Genomic DNA, 17,304 nt, shown 5'->3' with positions numbered 1-17,304 from the left:
GATCCTTGTCCTGTGGCTTTGGCGGTCTCCAAGTCTGGCACCAGCACTGGATCAAGCCGTTCTGCTAACGGGGATTTATTTGGCTCCACAACACCCATGTCAGACATGTATCCTGGCCCAGCCATTTTGTGTCCTCAGATGCTCCGGCCCTTCACAGTGAGCTGGCTTGCTGTCTGGAAACCAGGAGAGTGGAAATCATAAATCAGGAACACTTGACCCACTAAAACTAAGGGAATTAGTATTCGTGGCACTGGTGCAGAGACATAAATAACTTGCATAGTAACAGAGCGCATATTGGCATATGCTTTAAGAACAGACAGATTTGACTTTAGGCTTTTCTATAGTGCAAAGGGACAGTACGGGACATGTAAATATCAAGTGAACATGCATATCAGTATGCACATCCAAGTAGCAATGTGGCTGCAGATTTACAGGAGATGCATTTATTGTAAAGTGGAACATTAATCCTCCAATCAATCCTGTCAATCCTCCATCACTCAGGGACAGCTTTGGTGGTCTGACGACAATCACAGAGCCATAAGGGGGAGGCCAGCTGTGCATTACATGTATCTGCCTCCCTCCCAAGCAATCTGAACACATCCCACACATGTTTTGAGAATTACAGTGAGAACGACCCAGTATATGTCTAAGAGCACTCACTGTGGCCAGAGCTAATGTGAGCAGAGCCCTCAGGTGCACCAACCAACTTAAAGCACCTGACAGTATCTCTGGCCACATTTGGGAAAGCATGTGCTGATCAGTTGGCAGATGCTCTACTGGATACACTCAGTCTTTGCCTGCTCCAGTTTGCTATGTTCAAGTGGAAGACAGCATGTATCCATGTTGTGCCTATGAAACCCAGGATATCCTGCCTGAGGGACTACCACCCTGCTCCACTTACGGCTGTCATCATGGGATGCCACAGGCTGCTGGTCAAAACCCACATAGACTCACTTCCCCTGGGCAATCCAGACAGTCTGCATAGAGCAAATAGATCAATCGAGGATGCCATCACCTTAATCCCACATTGACCTCTCATGAAGAGCATGTATGTGAGAATACTGCTGACGACAGCACAACATTCAATATAATTCTCGTCATCCTAAGGGACCACGTCTGAGCGGTACCTGAATGTGCAACTGAATCCTCGACTTGCTGACAGGCAGACGGCTGGTGGTGAAGATTGGCACTTCCTCCACTCATTCTCAGCACTCAAGCCCATGCGAATACTCAGTACTCCCTGATCAGACATAACTGTGCACAGCACAGCCCCACTTTCATCAGTTTGAGGACGACACCACAGCCATCAGCTAAGTCACTTATCGACTTACCAAGTTTTTGTGAAAGAAGAAAGAAAATCAGATTATTTCTGGCTTTCATCAATAGCCTGATTTCTGAAACATCATCTACTAAACAGTAGGGTATTTGTTAAATGTCTTATATGCATACAAAGCAGACCCTTGAATATGGTGCCAGGACAACTAGGTGAAGGAGGCAATTGTGGATGAGGAGGTAACAAAGAAACACCCTCATTCTCCTCAGTATGCCTTTAGTGGAGGGAGTCAGCAGTTTCAAGTTCCTGTGGATCAGCAATACTGAGTACGGTAGACACGTAAATTCAGCATGGCTCCATGGAGCTTCACAACCTTCTACATGTGAGAGTATCTGTAGCAGCTGCATCACTGTGTGGTGTCCAAGCTGCAGCGGCCTGAAAAGCTGTTCAGCAGGTGATGTAAACAGCATAGCTTCTCACAGGCAATAAACGACCAACCCTCCGGGACATTTACAACGGGAGACACTTGAAGGAGGCCCACAGAATCATCCAAAACCACATTCATCCCTAACCAGTTTTTCACCTTCTGGAAAACATTACCCAAGTATTATTTCCAGAGCCAACAGGTTCCAACAACGCTGTCTTCAATGCCATCAGACCGTCACATCATGACTTTACTGCCTCCAGTGTACTATTCTGTACAACTTGTAATCTTTCTATGTTTCTATAGTGTAACATACTATTTTTATTTCATTTTATTTCATTTTGTTATATTTTATTTTATTTTGATGTTGTAGCCAACCTAGGAATGTAATATGCAATCTAATTAATTAAATTTAATCTGCAGCAGTTAAAAGTAGTGGAGATTATTAGCATCTGAAATGTAGTGGAGTAAAACTATTAAGCTTTACAAAATTGAAAATTAAAAACTTAAGTAAAGTACTTGAGTAAATCTACGGAATTGTCACCCTTTATAAGGCTTGATAATATACAATCAATAACCTAATCAGTTAAGTAATGAAGTGTATCATAACATGCTTTTCTTCTCAAAGCATCAATAATAAACTGATATAAATTGTTTTATTTTATAAAAGCAAGTAGGTGTATGAAAAGCTGTATTTACACATACATGCATAAGTTGTTTTAATGTGTGACTTACGGTTTAGTATTAGTCTTGTGTGAGCTCATGAGTTTTTACTCAAACAAACAGATATCGTTAAAGTTTAGTATTGCAGCAAATCTAGAGCATTGTTGGGATTCCTTTGTCTTCTTCAAATATTTACTTAAGAGACCAAAGGTTATTTTTCTTTTTATAATTCCTCAGAAGATAGCCAAGAGGGGGGTGGAGGCTTTTTCCTGGACTCCTACTGTTCTTAGATTTCATAAAGCACAAAAATAACAGGACTTATTGAAAACAGGTACAGTTGCTGCATGATCCAGTTCTCAAATCTAGTGATGCGGTGAGACTGGTTGTGATCTTTCATTCACAGACAGAAGAATTGGAACCTCATACCGTGGTCCTACTGTTTTCCTCCAGAGGCTTGCCGAGAGCTGCAATATGGAGCTCTGACTACTCAAGAGGCCTACCATGGTCTATTAAAGTCCCTCTAGTTCCCTCTTCTGGGAGGATGGAGGACAACGTGGCCACTCATCACCCATTACTGTACTGTACTACACATGGGCCCCTAGGCTATAACAACATGACAGTGCTAAATCTTGCAGTGTTGCATTTTTCAAAGGTGGCACAGAGGAAGTCAGCAATGAATGCCTGAGTGCCTGCCAATGAAATGTACGCTGTGCAACCGGTTGAGCTAGTCCCTAAGCAATAACACCAAAGTGGGTCCTTTATTGTTCCTCGGCAACAAAGGAAAAATAAGCAAGCTTGAAGATCTTACGCTATTATGGTATATTAAATAAGTCACTACCCCTAACTCATTATATCTCTCAACCCAGTCAACTGGACCAAGTGTTGAGAGTAGGGTTGGATTGAGAATCTGCCAAACAGCTGGGCAACACCTAGGTATCTGGTTAATTATTAGGTGGTTTGGAACACCTACAACCAATATTTTACCCATGGCCACTGAGTAGCTCCACTGGAGCTAAAAGCACCAAGTTAGAAATTGTTGAAGCCTTTTCCTTATCAGTACTTTATTCATAATTTCCTGTGACTCTTGTCATAAGCATGCAGCATAAGCATGTTTACAGTTGGAAGTTGCTTCCACGAAAACAAAAATAATCTGTTACAAAACTGTTGTTAAGATTCAGCTGCACAATATGTTAGTCTATAAGCTCATAAAAAAATAAGACTATAAATAATTTGACACCTTTTAGAAATGACCTACTCTATACGTTTATTTTGAAAACAAAGCTTTTATTTTGGGAACACGAAATCGGATAACGAGTAGCTAGCTAGCACACCACCTCATGACAGTAATTGACGTGACTGTTAGACCTTCAGTAATGTGTTTGATAACACATAGACAGGCTCGGTGAGACAAACGTGGTCGACTGTCTGCACTTGTAGATGGATGCGTATGTTAATAACAAGCTACCTCTAATTCCACACCTCGACGCTGCTGTCTCACCACACACAGCGAGTTTCGTTAGCTTATCATAGTTAGCTAGGTTAGCTTTACTTAGCTAACTAGCAATGCCAAAACACGGGATAGTTGTCAATCTGTCTAAGAGTTTAACCCCTTTAATAGCGTACTTTTTGGTAAGATATATAGCAGGAGAGTTAATGTTCCCAATCATAAACGACACAGATCAAAGAAGAGGTCAAAAGTCACTGAATCGTGGCGTTTAACTACAAATGCGGTTCTTCGGCCGAGGCTAGCGGAGCTGGTCCCATGGTGTAATGGTTAGCACTCTGGACTTTGAATCCAGCGATCCGAGTTCAAATCTCGGTGGGACCTCATCCTTTTAATCTGTCACTGTTAAGGGGTATGAATACCCTTTTGAGTGAATGGAAATGCAGTAGCACTAACCAATAAGGAAAAAGCCGAGTTAATGGTAAATAGTATTGCAGAACACAATTCCAATAATTTGTCTGAGGACGGAAGAAGGGAGCAAACTAAATCTGAAAACATGGAGGCACTTAGGAGAGAGAAGAGCATTGAGGATGAACAAAATATGTATGTAAGTATGGGGTGGAGTTGTTGCTACTATTTATTAAAATATGGGAAAAAGGAACAATCTCAATGAACTGGAGGGAAGCGATTATTATTCCAATAAGAAAACCTGGGAAAAATACTAATGAGCCGGCAAACTATAGGCCTATTTCCTGGAGATCACACATCTGTAAATTGATGGAACGGATGGTTAATGAGAGGCTAATGTAGTTCTTGGAGAAATGAGGTATGGTGGTGGATCGAGGAGAGGAAGGGACAGGCTGGACAATGAGATAAGTAAAGCTCAAGTGAATAAAGAGTGGCTTCAGGGTTTTTTATGATGTTGAAAAAGCATATGACATGTTACGGTAAAAGGGGTTGCTCTAGGATATGCAGTGGAGCATATCCTAGAGCAATATGCAGAAAATAAACAGAAGAAAGACAAGTGATGATCACACTGTCACAGAAAACAGTGTAAAAACAATCTAAGGGCAGAAAGTGGCTATTTGGTTTTATGAGAGCTGCTGGACTAATTGTATGACTTCAAAAATGCTTGTGTCACAAATCATGCTGTTTCAGGGTTATAGGGAAGTGCAAAAGCTGAGAATATGTGGGAAAGTGTTGCACTCATTTTAATCAGATCGGCCACAGTTACCAGCTCTTAGCATGTAATATCAAAAAGTAACAACTGTGATTAATCTGCAAATATAATATAAATAAAATGTCTCAAAATATATTTGACATGAAACATTTAAATGATGAAGCGCACACTTGCATTTGATTTGATTTTATTACTTAAATTTCCTGTCAAATATGACATGTACAATCCTTCTCACCACCTCAGAGGACTAAAATATATTACTTCTTTTACATAAAAATCCATTATGAAAAATAATGATTGTGCTGAAGTCATCTAAATACTGTATCCGTTTATAGAAAACACACAAATACCAAACAACAAAAATGTATTGATAAAAAAAGAAAATCAAATACCTTTACACAATAATGGAGTCTTTGGCTTAAAGTTAAACTCCCCTCTAAAACAGAAGTCACTTAATATGTGTTGCCGTGGATATTAGTTAGTTAAATGGGGACATAAACAGGACCAACACTAATCTGTGATATGGAGAGACTTTTCTGCTCTGGCTCTTTTTGTACTGACATTACCAACGTGTCAGATATTGTAGATTTTCTCACATGAGAACGTCCTTTGATTCCATGACATTTCTAACTTCACAAAGTAAGGCTTTTTATTATTCATAGCTGTAGAAAAGTTGCAAATATTCATGTTCTGTCCATGACCTTTTAAATTACATTTGATAATTCTGTTTTAAGGCTGAACTCACTTGCTCATGTAGTTAGTATCTGTATAACATTTAGTTAAATCATCTATCTGTCTGTGTTTTAAATCATAAGTAGGTTTAGCATAATACACTACTACATCTGGGGTTATCATTTACAAAACAAACAAACAAAAATACACTTATAATGATAATAATAATTGCAATTATGGTACTTTACACCTTAAACCATGACTTTCACATTGTTGAAGACCTTCTTAACCATTTCCTTCAGCTTTAAATGTTGATGAAGAGAACGTTTATTACAAATGTGTGTGTGGTACATGGATTGTCGGTCACGTAGCTTCATCAACAGCAAAAAACCCCCCACAAAACAAAACAGAAAACCCTCCCAAAACTCTTATTTCAATCTCATTTGGCAAAGGTTACTAAAGTTAGGCCAGACTTTGGCTTAACGAACTATTTCCTCTTACTGTGTGCTCTGTAAACTGACATATAAACAATACTTTGCCCTACAGAACAGTGATCTGTCAGAACTGGATTCTGTTATAAAAACAGTCATACAGCCGAGCACAGTGGTGCCACCAGTACAAATGCAAGCAAAAATGTAGTTACACACACACTTCATTAAAAAATATGTCAAAATCATATCAATATCTCCCTCAGATCCCCAATAGTCCAGAGTTTTCAAATCCTCCTGCTCTCTCATCTGTGTAGCTGTGGTCCCAGCATGACTTTGTTGATAAAGTTGACGATGGCCACAGCTGGCTGCTCGGGGTCCATCTCCGCAAACAGGTGACACACGTTCTCTGTAGCACTGCCTGTCCGCCTCGCCACAAAGCCAAACATCCTGCGGCAAAAAGGAGACATGAGAGGTCAAAAGATGGAGGAGCAAATGATATCTGACACTGACAGAAATACAAAGAAATCAGAGTAACAAATCTGATTGTGAAAAAAAATGATTGTGATTAACTGAAAGGCAAAATAGCACATTGTACTGGTCGGTAATATCACTTGCAAAGAAAAACACACAGTGACGCAAGCACTTACTTGCTTAACGTGCTATCAGAATTAGTCCACCTGAAGCACGGGTACACAGATAGAGACACAGAGACAAAACGTAGGAAAAACATGAATAACAAAGACATGGAGACTGTTTTTACAAAGACTAGGCACTCACTAGCAATCTACATTCACCCCTCAGAGTAAACAAGCAGACACGCAAGTCACAGAGCACTTATATTTATAAAATATAAGTCAATACAGAGAGTATTTGTGCATCAGCAGCAAGCACACATATAATAGTGCCTTTACTAAAAACAATCAGCAGAAACACGTACAAGCACGTATAGTTTCTATTAAAATCATACTGTCAGTGTATTTTTTTCTGTATGTCTCAGTGACCCACCTCTGGTCTTGGGGGTCCAGACTGCTGAAAGTCACACTGCTGATTGGGTAGTGTCTCCTGAAAAATAGCCTGTGAAAACACAAACAATATTATGACTCAGTTGTCTTTGGTTAAGAATAATATCTGGAAAGTTTTCTATCAAACTGGTGTACATACTGTGTCATGCAGAAAGAAAGTTAACGTAATAACAAATGCCACTTTTTAAAAAATGAGTATTTACATAATTGAAAATGCGTTAATGTTGTGAAGAAGTAAGATTGTTGTGTCTAAGGTGTACCTTCTTTTGCTGTCTGTTAGGGTGATGCCCTGAGCAGACACTTTGAAGTGGACCATTGTTGCCACAGGACGTGGACTCAGAGCCAAGGTACACTTGGTCGCCTTGGAAACTGCCTCAGGCCCCGTCAACGACTCTGTTTCCACAGAGTTCAGGTAGAGCACGTTGCAAGCTTGTTTAAGAGAGAGATGAGAAAACACCGATTAACATAAACGTGTCATGTTACTGCTCAGTGTTATGAAAACATGAGGCTTGAGCAGTCTCTGCTGGTCAAAGGGAAGAACTGCAACCACTGCACTGCACGTGGGAGGTCCTCTAAGGAAGTTCACATAACAGCAGAATCACCAAAAAACAAAACCAGCTCGTGTACTACCTGCTCCTTGTTTGAGGAGGTCAGCCGCTGTGCTGGTGTTTGTAGCACTCTGCATCTCCTGAAGTTCTCCGACCAGGTCTGGAACATCAAAGTCTTCAGTTACATAACAATACTGTCTAAATTATTGAGGATCTAGCTTGTAACTATTCTTTGAAGTGTTTAATTATTAATCGTAATAAACATATCTTATTTGAAAAGAGGGACCTTTTTCTGGGATTCGAAGGGCACATGGCAGAGAGATGGGAGTAATTGAATGCTGGTACACCAGGGCAGATAAACTTCCTGAGACAAAGAGACAAATATGTAAAACAAATATAAATATGACAGATTAGAAGGCATATAAAGAAAGAAAAAAGGGGACTGGGAAGGAAGTAAATAAAAACGCTTTCTCTTGGTTTACAGGTGAAAATGATCAGTTTCAGTATCTCGTACATAAAGGAAATATGAGAACATATTGCGACAGTTGTGTACATAACTGACCAAAGTAGGACTCGTTCTGACAGCCCTTGATCTTCACTCCCCGTGGCCCCGTCTCGATGAGGAAGTGTCTCACCAGCTGTTCCAGAGGATCCCCTGGGAGAGAGGAGAGGAGAGGAGGGTGAGAAGAGATGAAAAATAAGGCAGACTGTCTAGTTGCAGAGCATATTCTATCAGGATGAATGAACAAAAATATAGAAAATATAAGATTCTGATTACTACAGACTTGTCTAAACCATAAAGTCACTGCCTTTTCTGATCACGGCTGAGCCTCATTTGTGTTTTTCATTTCATGCATGAACAGAATGCATCAGAAATACATAAAAACGTATGGTCTATCATCAACATTTGTTGTTCTTGGATACACAGGAATGCATGAGAATAATATATTGGGCTGGCAGATACTGAACTACAGCTAAAACATACATCATTTGAACTCAAGTATGAAATGTTTATTTTTCTTCATAATAATAATATCATAATAACAGCATAAATACAAATCAACATGGTAAAGGAAATCACACATTGGTTAGATCACAAGCTACTTAATGAATATTTAAACTACTTGAAAACCTGGAATGGTTGTTTTATACACTTATTAGCTAGTATCTTCCTGGCAAACCAATCAGCAGTCAAGTAGGAAAAGCACAGGTACTTAATGATGGCTCCGTTCTATTCAGGTGTCCCAGTAAGTCATGATTGTGTGACAGTGAGCCAGCATGCACAATACCAGGACCCTGAAACTGAAGCAGCTAAATGGAATTCAGCCATCATTCATTTTATTATTTTTACACACCTGTGCTTTTCCTACTGTGACATGTCAACAAATGGCTAAGTGCCAGCTCATTGACATTAACAACGCATTCATAGCGGCTACCTTTGCTGCCAATGATGTTGGCATTAGGAGGTGGGGTGGCCACCTTGAGGGCCAGACCGTAGGCCCCCTGGAAGGAGTTACTGTCTCTGATGAGGAAAGTTCCTGGCTCCTTGTCCTTCAAAACAGCTATGGCTATGGTAGAGAAGACACATTAGAGTTGGGGTGTTGTAGTGAAAAAAGAGATGCAACAATGACTATATATAGGTTACATGTCTAAGGTCACGCTGCTGTTTCTGGTTACACTCTATTGTATCACTTAATCATTAAAGATCAAGGCGATTGGATTGTTTGGTCATGAGAAATACAATCATCTGTCTTTATAACCCTCACCTTGGTCTCTGGAGATGCCTGGTTTATACCAGTACTTGGAGCTGTCCTGGACAAACTTAGCATTGACCCTGATGTCCGCCTCCTCCCTACAGCTGTGTTGTGCAGACCCCCATCTCTGATCTCCCACAGAGGGGGAGAAAGTAACGTGGTGCGTGGGGGAAGGAGCTGAGGAGGCCCGGAGTAGAGAGTTGTGTCCGTTCAGGGACCCTGGTGTGGATGAAAGCCGTTTCTTCTCGGGAAGCGGCGGCTGGATGGCGGGGATGGTGACCGCAGTGTATCCAGTGTATGGTACATGAGGGACGTTTAGCAAGGGGTAGTAATAGGACGCTAGGGGGAAGGTTGGTGTGTGATATCCGTCGGGCACTGGCGATGGTGGTTTGGTGTCAGCTGAGCTGTCTATATCCGGAGTCAGCCCTTTTCCTGGTGCCTCTGCTGCTGATGTGGAGAGCTGGGGAGAAGACTGGAGGTCTGGGGAGCCAATTGGAGAACTTGGAGAAGTGGTGGAAGGGCTTGAACTGAGACTGGCTGAAGGGTTCATGGATACACCTCTGCTGCTGTCAGATGGGGTATCGCTAGGAAGGGCAGAGCCGTTCAGTTGCACTTGGACTGGGGTGATGATGACAGTGGCATAGCTTGAGGTCTGTAATTGGTTAGATCCCTCCGCACTTCCTGGAATTTTGGCTGCCCTGAGCTTACCATCAGAGGTCAAACTCCGCTCACTTGATGGTTGTGTGGAGTTTATGGATATGTTGGAACTTTGGGTTTGAGTTTCTCTTGGTACTGGTGTGATAGTTTTGCTGCTACTTGTGTTAGACACCAGATGTGGGCAGGTTTCTTGGCTTTTAGGAGGGCAATCAGCAGTTACACTAAGGAAAAAAGATTGACAATTATTCACAAATCTGGATAAATGTAATTTTACTTTCAGGACTAATAGATAGATAAGTTTCACCCACCTGTCTTCTGTGTGTGTGGGGCTGCTGCTACCAATGATTGTGTAGTCATTATCAGAGTCCAGTCCAGGGGTACTTGACTGGCCATTAGAGTCCGATTTACCCTCTGAACCCTGGGATATGTCATCCTCTACATCTGCCTTGGCCTTTTCTACTTTGAGAAGAAAGATAAAACTAGATGAGATGAATGTATAAGTAAGTATAATAAAAATTAGTGATGAAGTAACAAACATGTAACACTGTATCCATCATTCACCTTGGTGATGCTCAGCGTTTCTAGATCTAGAGGGGGTCTCAGGCAGCCTGCCTCTCCCAGGAGAGGGGCTACTAGCAGGCAGAGGCGAGGCTGATCCTGAGTGATACCCCGAGGCGTAACCCCGGCTCTCATGGCTCTCGGCTGGGGATGACTGATAAGGAGAGCAGGGACAGGAGTGGCGAGGCTGCGAAGGGGTGTGATACCCACTGCTGGCTCCATCCCGCACATCCATCAGAGACTGGGGGCTGGGGTAGCCCTGGTGAGGTCCGATGGCAAATCTAGGTTGCTCTGGGTTTGAACCCTGATCCAAAGTGGAGTGGCAGACGCGAAATGCCGGCATGGCTGATTTGCTCTGCCAGAACTCTGCCTCTCTCGCCACCTCCCATGGATTCTCACTTTCCCATAGTGGAGGCGCCTCTCTTGTGCGTTGGACCCCTGCTCCTTGGGACCAGTGTGGGTTTTCTGATTGGTCAGGGTGCAATGAGTGGAATGTTCTGACTGAGGCCGACTGGTGCTCTCGCCTGCCGGAGCAGTCCCGACAGAGGCAACCAGAGGATGGTGTTGGAGCGCTGAAGAACATTTCCCTATAAGGGCTGGAGGGCAGTGATTGATGGGAGAGATGAGAGGCTGGATTGTGGCTGGAATAATGGAAGATGTGACACTCTTCCCCAGTGCAGAGTCTGTTTGCGGCTGGGAGGGTGTGGCTGTGTGGGTGGGTGTGTTCGGGGCTGGAATAAGGGTAGCAAGGCCTGTGGAGACAGGGCAGGGGCGGGGGCGGAGGTGGGGGTGGTCGTTCCCATGGTAACTCTGGTAGAGGATGGGCGCTATGTCGATGGCAGAGTTCCATATGAGTTGAATGAGGAGGTGGTGATACAGATTTGGATGGTAAGGCCGGCAGAGTTTGGCTTTTTGGATGGTTTTTAATGCTGTTGCAGCGGCCGAGACAATGACCATTAGAAAGGCAGGGCCCTCGTTCCCTCTCCCATCCGACATCGCCACACTTTGTGCCTGCTCGACTGCAACAGGAGTGCTCTCGCCTCAAACCCCCAGGACTTGACGGGTCTCCGTCATCTAAAATCGCTGTCTCTCTGTCCCGTTCTTTCCCTCTTGTTTTGTCCTTTGCTCCGTTTTCCCCATCTCCTCTCCTCAGTGGACAGTCAGTGTTTTCTCTTTCTGGGCGATTTATGGACGGAGAGGTGTCTTCCAGGTGATCAGAGGGGACTGAGGAGCGGTTGGAGTCGGAGGTGTAGGTGAGAGGCTGAGGCTGGCTGGGAATTTGAGGCTTGACTGTTGGGCTGCTAGTGAGGCATCCGTTGGGTGATGCTGCTGAGGCAGTTGAGCCCGGCCCGCGACGCTTCTTCACCTGGGCATACAAACTGCCGTCCAGAGGACCCCTTGTGTGACAGATATCTGATAGAAACAAGAGTGTGATGTGATTGATTTTACCCTCTTAGTGTAAAACTGTTTTTACCTGTGTGTGTGTGTGTGTGTGTGTGTGTACATTTCTTACTTTCCATGCTGTCTTGGTGGTGCAGGTTGAAGTTCTCATAAGAATCCCATCTGACCACAGGGTCTGAGGTGTTGTAGTCCACGTTGATGGAAGTGTCGTTCTTGCGGTATTCTCGACCTTGGAAAGCAAGTAAAAAGAAAGAGGTTGGGTGCACAAAATGCTCCAAAGGATGCAGTGACAGACAGACAGTTGATTATATTCACCTTTCATTTTTTCTGGCCCACTGGAGAAGATAAACTCGACTGTAGCGTCTGGAGGGAACCTGTCATCTACAGAAAGACCAGCATGAAGGCAAAGACTAAATATATCCAGACTGTAACTACAGAGACTAATAAAAACATTCACAAGAAAGTGTGATATGTGAAGTGGAAATACCAAAGTTAATAAAGAAAGATACTTGCTTTCACTCTTACAATCGAAATAGAGCGTAACACTTCAAAGAAATGTATCTGAAATGAGTTTTCTTTTTTGCTTTCATGCATGAGTGTGGGTAATATTATTTATACATTGTATGCCTGCGTCAGCTTGTAGCACTTAGAGTAACTGTCATGAGACGGCTGCTTACTGAGCCATGTACAAGCTTTTCTGTTTCATCTAAACTGACACAGTCATTTGATGTTTGTCTCAAAATACACTCAGACACCACAATGGGCTGAAAAATAAGTGGGTCTTGAATTATGCAACCATGTAAATCATTGTAAGGAAGTGATAGAAATAAACAGCAGGAGGTTTATAATATATATGGAATATATATGTGTAGTTAAGCACTAGTATAGTCTAAACAGCCTCTCAGCAGTGATGTAGTGCTATAGTTTTCCTTATTCACATGTAGCATAAACACCCTTCCCTCTACTCTCTTCTGTAATGCCTTCTTGACGGTCCAAAAATGTAAAATCGCTGCTACTTTTTATTCCATGGATTTCCTAAGAAACTACTGAGCCTCTGTTTTTCATACCTGTGCAGGCCAGGTCCAGTTCAGTCTTTCCAAACCACAGCTGGGCTCCGTGAACAGTGCAGGTGTGGAACTGGACTCTGAACACCACCTCCCTCTCTGCTGCTCGACTCCGCCGGTGGTAGCACTTCACCTGCGGAGAAGGATGCAGGTATGAGAGCGATGTACAAATACTGAAGCTCATTTGAAATGAAATGTCTCAAAGTGTTGGCTGTGGATGTTGGGTCATTTGTGTTCAGATTGCCCTCTGAGATAAATAAAGTACCTACAGCACGTGTCTTTCTAGGTCGCTAAGGGCTTTGAATGTTTTTACTCTCTCGAAGAGACATGCAGGAGAGCGTAAGAAAACAATTAGGCATGCATGATCATAGTCTACTGAGGATTTGTAGCTTAAGTGGTTTAAAAATAATCAAGCACTTCTCAGAGTTAGAAAAGTGCATCAAAGTCAGGAGAGAAAAAAAGTGTTATTTTGCAGCAGTTCAGTGAGTGGGAATGGAAGCCTTTAAATACAGGACTTAGGTATAAAAACAACAAGGTATTGCAGTTATTCCAATGATGCACTTTATGTGTGGATATGGAAAGGATTTAAATCAAAGTAAGGTTTCCAATTAGTGACATACAGTTAACAACAAGCTATTTCTCACCATAATGTCCCCCTTTAATAATAGCGCTGGCTCCATGGTCACACACAGCTTCCTTGCCCTGGAGCTCTGGGGATCACTGGACAAACACACACACACACACACACACACACACACACACACACACACACACACACATACAAAGAGTAAAAAAACAGCCACATAAAACCAGTCAAAACATGTCTCAGTTGGGTAAAACAGTGGTAAACAACATCAACTTTAACATAAGCACAGAGCAGCCTACACCTAAACACAGACAGCGGCCTGTATAGACAACATATGTCAGCTGGACAGGGGAAGGAAAGGCGTCCGCCTGCACACACGCGTGCACACACACACACACACACACACACACACACACAGACACACACACACACACACAGTGTTACAACTGGACAACTGGCCATGTACTTACTAGACGCCCGAGGTGTAGACCAGCTGTAGAGACTGGTAGATTTTCAGGAAAGGGTAGAAACCTGCAGATACAGATGTTGTTAAATACTTTCTGTTCACCATTCAAAGCTATGAATTAGCATAACAACACCGCAAGCTATTATACAAGATTTGTTTTTTGTGTGAAACTGACCGCCTCCTGCCTGGAAGTTGGGTAGTGATGGAATGAGGATCTGGTGGAGGAACAGAGGACTGCTGTTCATTTTGATGGTGCCTGACAGCAAACCGCCAAAGTAGTAGATGTACCTGGAGAAGAGAGGTGAGGAAATGATGTGATGCCAGCAGGGAGCGACTGAGGTGATGACAGCAGCACAAGAAGTGATATATGGCAGAGGAGCACCTGCAAAGATATATATGAGAGCGTCATACCTGTTCTGAGAGGGCTGTAGGGAAGAGGAGACTTTGTCTTCACAGAACTTTCTCATTGCGAGGGTGGTGAGAGCCTGGTCCGCTCTGTGGACACAGCCAGAAGTGTAATAGATGCTTTAGTATAGATCTGTGCAAGCAAACATTAGGAAGTAATAGTGTGTCTTCTGGAGGTAATGAGGTGTATTCCTAGAGTAAATCATGGCTGTTGTTGGCGACTTGGCCAACCAATTTAATCTATTCTACAAATATTGCTTTATTGAGCTAGAGGTGAAACGATTAGTCAATTATTATTAGATTGCTAGAGAATTAACTGTCAACAAATGTAAGAATTAAATGTTTTTATATTTTTTAAGGAATAATGCCAAAAATTAATTGGTCTTAGCTTCTCAAATTGAATATTTGCAAGTGTTCTTAGTCTTTGTGATAGTAAACGTAATATCTTTGGGTTTGGAACTGCCGTTTGGACAAAACAAGCAATTTAGTGCCATTTTCACTATTTTCGGACATAATATAGTAAAGTATATAGTATAAATGATTATTCGATAATAAAAATAATCATCAGTTGCAGCCTTACAGTGATCACATTGACCAAACTATCACTGAAGGTGATCAAAGATGGTTTTTGCCTTTCATGGCAACAAAGTATAACTATGAATAAAAAAATTATTGAGACACAAATGTATAAATTCAATACGGATCATTGATCTGTACACATGTTGGTATATATTGAGTGCCTTGTGAGATTAATAATGACGCAGATTACCCAGCTGATATCTTGCTGTAGTGCATGTAGGCTGCCACGATGACCCCCGTCTTCCCTTTGTTTCCCTGTCAGAACACAGATCAAAGAGACTATGAAATAGCTTTTCCCCACTGTTTTACCTTTTTCACAGCAAAGCGCGCAGATGTGGATTCAGGCCGCACTGACCTTGCAGTGGAGAACCACCACATTGTGGGGGTCAGAGATCAGCCAGGTCTCCATGGCTTTACAAACAGCACAAATCCTGTCCAGGGGCGGGGCGTGAAGATCAGGCCAGCCGTAGTCCTGCACCTGAACCACAGAGGGGGAAAGACGTTTCAAATTTGTTCATTAACCTTGAAAATACAAAGTGATCACGCTCCTAGTTTATGTATCTCAGTTGTGTCTCTGTAACCTAAGCAGTTTGGTCTTTTAAGATGTAAATACTTGTACCTTTGGGTTAAGTCTGGTGATGTCATGCCTCTTCTCTGATAAATTCAGTAGCTAGAAAAGGCAGAGACACATAATAAGATATCCCAAATATATTTTAACATATCAACCACAAACTGAGAAGAAAATACATTTAAAGGAAACAGTGGAAAGAAGAATGTGGTAGTAAATAGTCCCTATCAATCATAGACAAGGACTTAAAGCCATAACCTTTATGGATAGTACAAATACGCAAATAAAACCTGTTTAATGTGTTTTAATAAAACTTTTAATAGCAGCCATGACCTTGATTTTACTGTCTCACAATTACACAGTCCTTTTAGGAGACAGTTTTTATGTTTTCAGTTTCATGACTAACCAAGAACTTGTCTTGGTGCTTAGATTTAAGCATGGAGGCCACTTCCTGCAGGTTTCTGCGGTACCGCTGCTCCTCCAGGTCGGGCGGGAAGAAGACAGAGATGATCCTCTCTGTGATATAGGTGAGGTCAAAGTCATAGTGTCGCTCCATCACTTGCTCCATCACTTGTTCCACACTTTTGCTCCTGGACATTGTGACAATTCATTGTTTTAGTGCAGCCAAGACAGCCATCAGGCCATAAAGACAGTCAGAATGTTATTTCTGTGTATCCATTTTACATGTCAAATATCATGTTGTGTTGACTGATGTGTGATTCAGGCTTCTTGGTACCTTGGTATAGAGCCTCTCTTCTTCTGTGGTGTAGATTTAGTGGAGCCGTGCTGAGAACCAATCAGAAAAGAGTAACTCCACTGCAATGACTGATTGCATTACATAATATGAAACTCCTGTAAACACACTCACCAGGTCTGGTGTTGAGGTGCAGGTGGGAGTCACCTGAAAGAAAATGAGCACATGGTTGGTTTTTGCAGCAGTCACATAACCATATGCACACATACACACACGTACACAAACACACTGGGAGCGAACAGCAGATGCCAAGTCGTGTTTGGTTTAATGCTCTTGGTGCTTGCCCAGCAGTGCAGATGAAGGGATGGAAGGATGAGAGGATGAGGAGGGAGGATGAAGAGCTGATGGAGAGGATGGTAAGATTCATTCTCACTTTTCTCTTCTGACATCTGCAGCAGCTGGTTTGAAGAAGAGGCTGTCAGCACAGATTTGGCTATTCCACATGATGAATTAATGACAACACACACACACACACACACACACACACACACACACACACACACACACACACACACACACACACACAGCCTGATACACACTCACAGACACATACACATAAGGACAAACTTTGACAAGCACCTACACACACGTCTACAGAAATGTTAAGTCAAGAACATTGTATTGCCTTCTTACACTGTATAACTATAAACTGGTGTTTATTGTGCTGACCAGGCAGTTGAATACGCAAAAGTGCTCAGTATAATAAGAGGTACTCAATAGAAATGATTGATTGTGTTTCTTTGCCTCATAAAGAAGGACGAAAGGAGAGAGGCGGTTGAAGTTTACTGGAGGAAGACTCTACATGTGGCGTGCAGTCCTTGTACCCTGCTGGTGAGCCAACAACAGAAACTTGCC

The 17,304-nt window shown here is 42.4% G+C and overlaps 1 protein-coding gene and 1 non-coding gene across 2 annotated transcripts; one reads left to right on the top strand and one right to left on the bottom strand.

Moving 5' to 3' along the window:
- Positions 1 to 4,116: 4,116 nt before the first annotated feature.
- trnaq-uug (transfer RNA glutamine (anticodon UUG)) lies at positions 4,117 to 4,188 on the top strand. Its single transcript has one exon. It is a non-coding gene; the product is annotated as a tRNA-Gln (tRNA).
- Positions 4,189 to 5,161: 973 nt separating this feature from the next.
- Positions 5,162 to 16,266, bottom strand: LOC139283453 (tensin-2-like). Its single transcript, XM_070903462.1, has 22 exons — positions 16,102 to 16,266; positions 15,747 to 15,797; positions 15,483 to 15,605; positions 15,318 to 15,382; positions 14,555 to 14,638; positions 14,319 to 14,431; positions 14,148 to 14,208; positions 13,736 to 13,811; positions 13,095 to 13,224; positions 12,343 to 12,408; positions 12,140 to 12,256; positions 10,630 to 12,039; positions 10,377 to 10,527; positions 9,424 to 10,289; positions 9,094 to 9,225; positions 8,220 to 8,312; positions 7,944 to 8,021; positions 7,740 to 7,817; positions 7,370 to 7,538; positions 7,093 to 7,161; positions 6,735 to 6,764; positions 5,162 to 6,534 (listed from the first exon to the last, which is right to left on the bottom strand). Exons 1-22 carry the CDS (start codon positions 16,261 to 16,263, stop codon positions 6,390 to 6,392), a joined length of 4,269 nt encoding a protein of 1,422 aa, XP_070759563.1. The 5' UTR covers positions 16,264 to 16,266; the 3' UTR covers positions 5,162 to 6,389.
- Positions 16,267 to 17,304: the final 1,038 nt, after the last annotated feature.

Source organism: Enoplosus armatus, chromosome 3 (assembly GCF_043641665.1).
Source record: "Enoplosus armatus isolate fEnoArm2 chromosome 3, fEnoArm2.hap1, whole genome shotgun sequence".
Classification (NCBI taxonomy): Eukaryota; Metazoa; Chordata; class Actinopteri; order Centrarchiformes; family Enoplosidae; genus Enoplosus; species Enoplosus armatus.
This window is presented reverse-complemented; position numbering and strand designations above follow the sequence as displayed.